Here is an 8804-nt window from a genome sequence, read left to right as displayed (position 1 = left end):
ACCGCATCCTGCCCCGCCATCACCCCTTCCCGCCCCCACTGGCTCCCCGTCTCCCTCAGGCCTCACACCTGCCCCCTGGGGCTCCAAGCCTCCCTGCTCCCAAGTAAACACACCAAGCTCCTTCCCTAGGACTGTCTCCCGGGCATCCTTCCCTGCAGAAGCATGTTGCCCCCACCCCCCTGTCCCCGAGCGGCCCACACTCTCACACTGTCCCCTCAGTAGGTTGTCCTGACGCCCGTGTCCCGCTTCCTTTTGTGTCGTCACTCGACGTGACTTCACACAGTCTGTGTCCTATGGCAGCCACAGCAAATGACCGCAAACAGGACTTGAAACAGCGGGGAACTCTCCTCTCCCGGCTCTGGAGGCCAGAAACCTGCACCAGGTGTGGGCGGGGCGGCGCTCTCCCTGGTATCTCTGGGGAGGGGTTGCCCTGAGCCTCCCACATCCCTGCGTCCTGGAGACCCTGAGTTGTGGACACACCAGGCCACGATCTGCTTTCACACCACATGGCCTCTCCTCTGTGTGTCTGCATCCAGATGCCCTCTGCTCACAGGGACACCAGTCACTGGGTCAGGGCCCACCCTACACTAGTGTGACCCCGTCTTGACCTGATGACATCTGCCAAGACCAGAGGTCCAGAGAAGTTCACATCCATGGGTGCTGGGGGTTAGGATGTGGACACACCATCTAGAGGACACCATTCAACTCATATTGCTCATTTTCATCTCTGTTCATGAGACAAGCACCACATTTTTGTTGAACTAGTGCAGGACATTACGTTTGCCAGGTACTCGGTAAGGCTGGGTGGATGGATGGATGTGTAGATAAGTGGATGGGTGGGTAGATGGATGGATGTGTAGATAAGTGGATGGATGTGTAGATAAGTGGATGGGTGGGTAGATAAGTGGATGGATGGATGGATAAGTGGATGAGTGGGTGGGTGGATGCTGTTGGTAAATGTCAGTGAATAGATTGCTGGGCAGTTAGATGGATGGATGCTGTTACAGGAAAGTGTGAGTATACCCACAATTTTTGTCGATGCGTAATAAACTTTGGAGAGGAATGCTCAATTATACCCATCTTTGTAATTGAGAGCAAGATGAGGTCCTGCCATTCTTAAGAGAAATGCTGTGTATTTTTGTGAAAAGCTAAGGGAGAGTGGTGTGCAACATGAGACACCCCCTTCCCACTCAAGTTTTCTGATTGTCACTGCTTGCAGAGGAGAAGCCCAACCAAAATGTCCTGAATAAGCAGTTCTGTCCTGCAAGAGGCCTCTTGTGGACTCTGGGAAGTAAAGAATTCTAAACACCCCGTTTCTTTAAGGCATGAATTGCAAAAGACGTGGGAGGTTCCATTTTTACTGAGAACACTAAAAATACCTTTTGCCAAATACATGCTTCCAACACGCTTGGCTTGGGCACCAGTGGCCTTTTAGGTGATAAATGTGCCATCAAGGTGCCCAGAACCCTGGAGCCTCCCAAGGAAGGAGTGGCAGCACCCAGGGGCGATGTTGTGCATGGCTGTGTTTGCTCTGGGAGGCCTGGTGCCCAGTCCGGAGCCCCTGAGACGATCCCCAGGGCCCCTGAGATACAGAGCCGCCACCAAGAGAGAGGCTCGGGCCGGGCGGGTCCTCCCCAGGGCAGTCAGGGGCCACACAGGGCTGCATGGCGCCCACACCCTCCGTGGATTCTGTAGGAGACGGCCAGTTCGCCAACCGGGAAGAAAGCGGCATTGTCCGTGGCCCGCTCTGCACAGCCGGGTTCACATCTCGCTGTTGTTTGCAGGAGCGGCAGATGTGGTCCCGAACAATGGGGCCCCCTCGCAGGACACGGCGGTGACAGACTCCAAGCGCACAGCGGACCCGAAGAATGCCTGGCCCGAGGCCAGCCCAGCTGACCCGGGGGGCCGCCCCCACCTGGTCCGCCTCTTTTCCCGAGATGCCCCGGGCCGGGAGGACAACACCTTCAAAGACCGGCCCTCGGAATCAGACGAGCTCCAGACCATCCAGGAAGACAGTGCGGCCGCTCCCGGGGCGGTGGACGCAATGGCGGCCCAGAAGAGACCCTCCCAGAGATCCAAGTACCTGGCCTCGGCGAGCACCATGGACCACGCCAGGCACGGCTTCCTCCCCAGACACAGAGACACGGGCATCCTCGACTCCCTCGGCCGCTTCTTTGGCTCGGACAGGGGTGCGCCCAAGCGGGGCTCAGGCAAGGTGAGCTCCGAGGAGTAGAGGCGCACGACACGGGCGTCCCCGGGGGAGTGAGTGGGGCGGGAAGGGGACCCGCGGGTGGAATCAGCCCCGCGAGGAGGCGCAGCGTCTTGCTGGAGATGCTTAGGAGCCCCTGGGTCTCGGCTTTTGAAGTTCCCACCCTCCTCCCCCCGCTGACCAGGGATGCAGTCGGAACGCGGTTCAGGGTGGAGAACTTTCTGAGTTCGCATCTCTGGGGTGGCGTGGGTGTGGGCGCCGCAGAAAGGGAGCCCTGTGCTGGGGCCTCCTGTGTCTCGTGCTTGGGGGCTTGAGTGCTGGTTCCGCTTCTGCTCCCGCGCTCCGGGGTCAACACTGGGCTAAGCCCATTTGTTCTTGGACTCAGTGCCGCTAGCCTCGAGTTGCCTTGTAACAATACTGTAATTGAGGACTTTGGGACAAATTTAAATTCGCCTTGAGCAGACGTTGTCTTTTGTCTGAGTCGCAGAGGGGAATAAATGAAGTGTGTCTGTGAGTCAAAACTGTATGATTTTGTTACTCTGTTCGTTTGAATATAGAATTTGCGCTTTCATTATTTAAATGTTCTGTAGAGAAAAATGTATCACAAGAGAAAACTGCTCCTATTGTGGTCCAGGTTGCAGCAGTGGCTACTGGACTTGATGGTGAATAGATCTTTCATGGTTGACGTTTCATTGAAAAGCTAATCCCCAAGTGACAATCAGATAGCAAATACACAGCCTGCGTGGCATCTGATTTTTAGAGCTTTGGACAGCTGGGGGATTTTGGAAAGAGTGAGGCTTTCCATAAAAGCCCCTGGTTTATTGGGGGTGCTCACAAAACTCCTAAGATGCCCTTTGCTTCTGGCTGTGTCCTGTGCTTATCCTGAAAGGCCCAGGGAGGCACGAGGCTTCTGAGCCGAGTGTGGGCAGAGGCCCTTGATGTCCTGGTCTCATCCTCAATGCTGGGGCCCTGGGAGCGCGGGAATTTCTCAGATTTGCTTTAGTCTCTAGCTACAGTTCTTAAAATGACTGACGATCCTGATGTTGTTAAAGATAAAACAGATGTCAGCTGCGCCTGTGTGGTGTCAAGGTGCGCTGAGGTTTTCGGGCACCTGCTTGGAGCTGAGGTCTGTCATGTGGCCTTCTAGTGAATAACTCAGTGTACCTTCCGGGCTTCTAGAGTTTGTTTCCTGACGGTTTCCTTCTGCGTCCTGTACTTTGGGGCAGTCATACCCCACCCCTTAAAAGTGGGTCAGCTGACCCATTTCTAATGCTAGTTTCAATCCGAGATGCTATCAAGCCACACCGGACCCTGGCTGCCTAACCCAGTCTTGCAAAGCACCTCACATGCCTGTAGTGTCACCAGTTTCGAAACCTTAAATATGCTGCTTAACCCAAAGCAAAAATACAGGTGCGGAGACTAAACAGCTGGAGAGCATCTGTTATAAAACAAGCTTCGTTTCAGTGGTGACAGGTTAAGCTAAAATCAGACTGTGAAAGCATTTATGTCAGTTGTTGTGACCTTATCTCAAAATGACTGTATTATACATACATGTTTTTCTTCCTTTGTGTAAAAGTTCAACATTGATTGCATAAAGTCTCATATTCCTCAACATTTTCAAAGAAAAGATGCCTCAGAAGTAGACTTCCATGTCGCAAACTAGCCTCGCTAGATTATCAAGAATCTAGATTAAAACATTTTCACAGGATTTAAAAAATAAAAACAATGTTGAAATAGTTGATTTAGTACTTTTAAAAGTATCAATTCTGTTCACGCCTGGGTCTTGAATAAAGAAGATTTTTAAATGAACAGCTTTGCCCTTTGATGCCAATGAAATCCATTAGAATTTTAATGTGAAATCATATCTGTGATTGCTTATTACAAACACTGGCCAGGGTACATTCCTGTCTTTGCTGAAAATATGCAGTGGGGCTTCCTGGAAATACTTTTCAGCTCACCTGTTTTCCTGTGGATGTTTTGTTCACTTTTAAACACTGGAGGTATGAGCATAATACACTCTATACCCAATGACACACTTGCAATGGCTAGAAGTCTGCAGTTTTTTATTGGTGTGGGTTTGTTTCTTGGTTCTGATTTTATTTTTGCTTTGCTCTGTTGATAAACCAGGAGAGCCCTCATCTTATTAGATGCTAGAAAGGTCTTTTGGACTGAAGCATGTGAAGCTGAATGGAGCCCTTGGCTCCTGGAAAAGGGGCTGTTTGTCACCTGCCCCCCTCCTCCGAGGACACGTTGGGGGCCCCGGGGTGAGCAGCGCCCCCAGTCCTGGGAGTGCACCAACACACCCACCCTTTGTGCGGCCAGGAGTTGGCATTCAGGGAAAGCACACACAAATTCCTTGAGGAGGCATATTCTTTTGAGAGCCTTAAATGAAAAGTGCATTCATGGAGACCACTCGCCTTTGTTTTGGGAGGAAAGAAAGACGGAGTTGTTGCGTTTAAGGAGCAGGTTTCCAAGTCCCTGGACAGTGGGGCCCTGTGAGGGCCAGCACTGTATCCTCAGGCTTCACCCCAGAATCTTGACCCCTTAGCTTGGAGAGTAACCAAGGTGGCCACAGTGACCTGGGCAGCCCCCTAGAGGGACTCAAGGAGAAGGCCTGTGTCGCCTTCCTCCACGAGAGCCCGCCCTCCTGCAGGCTTAGGTCCTAGCCGTTATGCCTGTTTCCCATTATGCCTGCTGACTTTGCGGTCAGAGCCGCGTCTGTGGACCGCTGGTCTCAGCACCCATGGCAGTCCGTGTCCAGCCTCCCTTCGCTGCCCCTGGTCTTGACTGTGGGGGGTGAGAACCTTTGCTGCCAATTAGCTCCTGGGGACAAGCAGTCTTGGAAATTAGTCATAGTGTTCTGTTCCCTGCCTTTTCTCCACTGCATTTTAACTTCACTCACATTCTAGTTGTACAGTAACTGCTAACTCCTCATTGTTAACAGGGTACCCTAATGCTGGAGATGTGTTCTGTAACCCCCGGGGAGGGTGACATTGGAGGGTGATGTGAAGGACACGGCAGGAAGGGTCTGGGTAAGGTGCCCCCTCCATGGAGTCTGGCCCCGGGCTTGGGGCCAGTAGAGCTGCACTCACTCACCTCTGCTGGGAGTGAGTCCGCTCACAACACACAACCCAGGAATCTCAGTGTCACCCACCCCGCCACACAGCACATGGGTTTGCCAAGAGATTTGGCCAGAGACCTTTCTAGAGAAAAATCTCTTTATGCTGGGTGTACTTGTTTCCACACCCAAAGAAACACTTGCTGAGATTTACTACAGGAATCCCTTCTGAAGTATTAATGTCATTCTTCTGATCGATCATGGATCAGCTATTGATTGGCTCCCAGTACTTCGCCGTGTCCTCCTGCGGCCTCCACACCCTCAGCGCTCCGGGCGAGAGGTGGGTCAGAATGTGACGCCCCTGTGTGGGCGGCAATGTGCTGGTCCTCCGAGCGAAACGTTTGTAAATTGTGTTGATGTATTTAATGCTGATTGCCTTCTGCTGTCTGTATTCCGATTTGATTTTGTGATGACCTTTTACTTTTTATATATCTCTCCCTTTTTAATGCATTTATTAAACATTTTAACACACTAATTCATAGCACGTGAGTTTTTTAAGTTGTCTTTTTTGACGTCCCTCCCTTACTAAACACGTGTGTGACTGGCTTCCTGACAGCAGCTGAACAACAGGTGAGTCTGGCGCCTGCGCACCCGCTCTGTGCTCCGCTTTCAAGCATCAGCTTTACACACAGAGCTTTCTGTTCTCTGATCCTTCTGTGAGGACAGTTCTCACTCTGCCTGATGTTGTTAGTATTTCTTGAAAATGCCGTCCTGCACACGTCGGGGGAGTGTCTCTACCCTCCTGTGTGTCTGGGACACGGAACCCACAACAGCACTTATTGAGTGATTGAGCACAGAAAGACTGCCCCCAGCTGGACTCCCCGGAGGGTGCAGACCAGGCGGTCAGATCAACACTGGAGAATCTGAGGTCGGAGTGTGAGGCAGACAGTGACTATGCGAGGTGGAGTGCAAGCTGGGAGCCTTGGTAAGCCGGAAATACACACGTGTGCTGTGCTAGGGCGCTTGTCGTGTCCGACTCGTTTTACGACCCCGTGGACTGTAGCCCGCCAGGCTCCTCTGTCTGTGGAATTCTCCAGGCACGAATACTGGAGTGGGTTGCCATTTCCTCCTCCAGGGGATCTTCCTGACCCAGGGATCAAACCTGAGTCTCCTGCATTGCAGGCAGATTCTTTACTGAATGAGCCACAGGAAAGCCCCAGAAATAAGCATAAAGATATGGAATTAATTTTGATTTATCTTCCATTCATCTGTACCCATACCCTGCCACCAGACCCTCTTCTTAATTCATCTCCTGTTAAACTCACTTCCACTTTCTGGTGTTGATTTCCATCATCATTGACTTTCCTTTTGGCAAAAGGAATGGCCGATTCTTACTGGTTGACAGAGAGCTCCACTTGATATCTGAGAGACTATCTCATCATGAGGGAAAAAAACACACCCTCAGTCTCTCGTGCGAATCACTAAGGTGCGGAGTCAGCATCCCAGAACTGGAGAAGCCTCTTGTCACACTCTGGTTAATAGGTTATCTTCGAGTTTTTCCGTCACAGACATCACAACACTCTTATGTGCCCAGAAATCATCCTGCTTCATTGGAAGCAGTAAAAGGCGGGCAGGGGTGACACATGACGCCTTCCTGCCTCTTCTCCTCCCACCTGGGCTGGCTCCCCCACTTCTTCTGCCAGAGATAACCTCCCCTTGACCCTGAGCGTATCTGGACGGGAGGCAGAGAACCCGCCTCAACTACATCGTCCCTCCTGCTGCTGCGGGAGGGGGGGGTCGCCCAGGGGGCCGCCCCATCTCAGCGCCTCGGGCCAGCGTCCCAGGCTCTGTGACCAACACTCAGGAGGCCAGGGATGGCAGTGGTGGGCGCTTACCGCCAGCCCCCAGAGCTGCCTGAAAGTGCTGCAGAGACGACATCGTCATGGAGAAGGGACGCAGTGTGAAATAGAGGACCAGAAAGTTTTCTTTGCTGTGGACCAGGTGCCAGCGTGGACTGGCCCACAGGCCGTTTTTGAGGGTTTTCACCCTCGGTGGGAGCAGCCAGGCCTCTTAGAGGCAGAGAATCCTCAAGCTTGTCCACCGAGACATGCTGCTAAATAAATACTCCGTGTCTTACTCGTTTAAGTACCCAATGCCCAGTGCTTCTTGCTGGCACAGAGCATGCCTCTCACATGTGCAGAAAACTGAACATGAGCTACCCAGCCAAGCACAGGCTCACCACAGACTTGCCTCCGGGAATTCTGTTCACTTTGCAATAATATTTCTAGAACACCATAATGCTTCCCCATATCACAACTACTGCTTATTTCCATGCATAACCAGCTATTCACGTCATTTTTAAAAATCTATTTCATCTGTCGTCAGTTTAAGACCTCTCTTGACATCTACTACACTGCCTTCATCTCTTGACCTCTGTAAGGCGTCCGCTGTCTCTGTTTCTCTCTCTCACCATTTTGTCATCGCCATCAGAGGCCCTTCCTGCAGGCCCCTGTCCTTAGTCCTGTAATAATATTCTCTACCACATCCCTCAAAGTTGCTCGATTTGGCAACTGTCTCATAGGTAATAGAACAGGAAAAATGCACTCAGAGCAAATACTATTGAGGAAGATTTATAATAAAGTTTACATTCATTCATAACTCACGAAGGGCTATTAAGTCCCTATTAATATTAGACTCCTAAATGTCACCAACAGCAGAGAAGAATATGCAAGTGGTCTGCCGGAGGGACACTCCGTTGCCCTTACAATGACCTCCGTTTACTCCAGGGCAAACCGAGAGAGTCCAGCATAACAGATGTCACGGTGACCCCCACAGAGTGGGAAAGACGTGTCTGTCCCGTGCAGAAGCTAACACACTCAACTCTGAAAGGAAAAGAATAATAAAATAAAATGCCTCGGCGTGTCAAATCCACTCCACTACAGACTTGGAAAGGCCCTTTCAGCTCTTCACGTGGAGCTGTCTTGGACCCACATGTCTGGTGCCGGCGGCGTGTTTAAGAGAAGGTGGCCACAAAGCCAGCTACGGCCCCGGCGCAGGCGCTAGGGCAGGACGCTCCCCCGAGCCTCCCTCTCGTCCCATCTCTCTGTGGTCCTCTCGGGGGCTGCCCCCTTCTGTCTTCTCGCTCCGTGTGTCCCCTGACACCCAGCCCCCAGTTGGTCCACTGCCCACCCTCTTGCCAGGCCACATCCTCCCATCCTCACCCCGCCAGCCCTCCTCCCCACCCGGGGTCCGCCGGAGGACGTGGGGCCAGCCCGGGTGCCCGCGCGGACTCAGGCGCCACTCTGTCCCTCTGGCAGGTCCCGTGGCTCAAGCAGAGCAAGAGCCCCCTGGGCCCCCATGCCCGCAGCCCGCCCGGGCTGTGCAACATGTACCAGGTAAGACGGCTCCTCCTCGCGGCCGCGGCCACACGGCGTCGGGGCTGTCTCGCTCCCGCCCCAGGAGCCTTGGAGAGGCAGCTTGTCTCCCCTGCAGGGCAGCTCCTGGGGGGGTGCGCCCAAGGGAAAAGCAGAGAACGAG

At 52.7% G+C, this 8804-nt stretch overlaps 1 protein-coding gene across 4 annotated transcripts in view; it reads left to right on the top strand.

Moving 5' to 3' along the window:
- MBP (myelin basic protein) overlaps window positions 1-8804 on the top strand; it is an 82186-nt gene that overhangs the window by 48205 nt on the left and 25177 nt on the right. For 3 of the 4 annotated variants that reach the window (XM_010855061.1, XM_010855059.1, XM_010855060.1), the window contains exon 3: window positions 1785-2215. In XM_010855061.1, coding sequence (XP_010853363.1) covers window positions 1785-2215 — 431 coding nt within the window. Of the gene's footprint in view, window positions 1-1784; window positions 2216-8584; window positions 8663-8804 lie in introns of all 4 variants that reach the window. The other variant, XM_010855062.1, reaches the window with a different exon arrangement.

Source organism: Bison bison, unplaced genomic scaffold (assembly GCF_000754665.1).
Source record: "Bison bison bison isolate TAMUID 2011002044 unplaced genomic scaffold, Bison_UMD1.0 scf7180017864353, whole genome shotgun sequence".
Classification (NCBI taxonomy): Eukaryota; Metazoa; Chordata; class Mammalia; order Artiodactyla; family Bovidae; genus Bison; species Bison bison.
The sequence above is the reverse complement of the archived record's forward strand: the minus strand, read 5'-3'. Positions and strand labels throughout refer to the sequence as shown.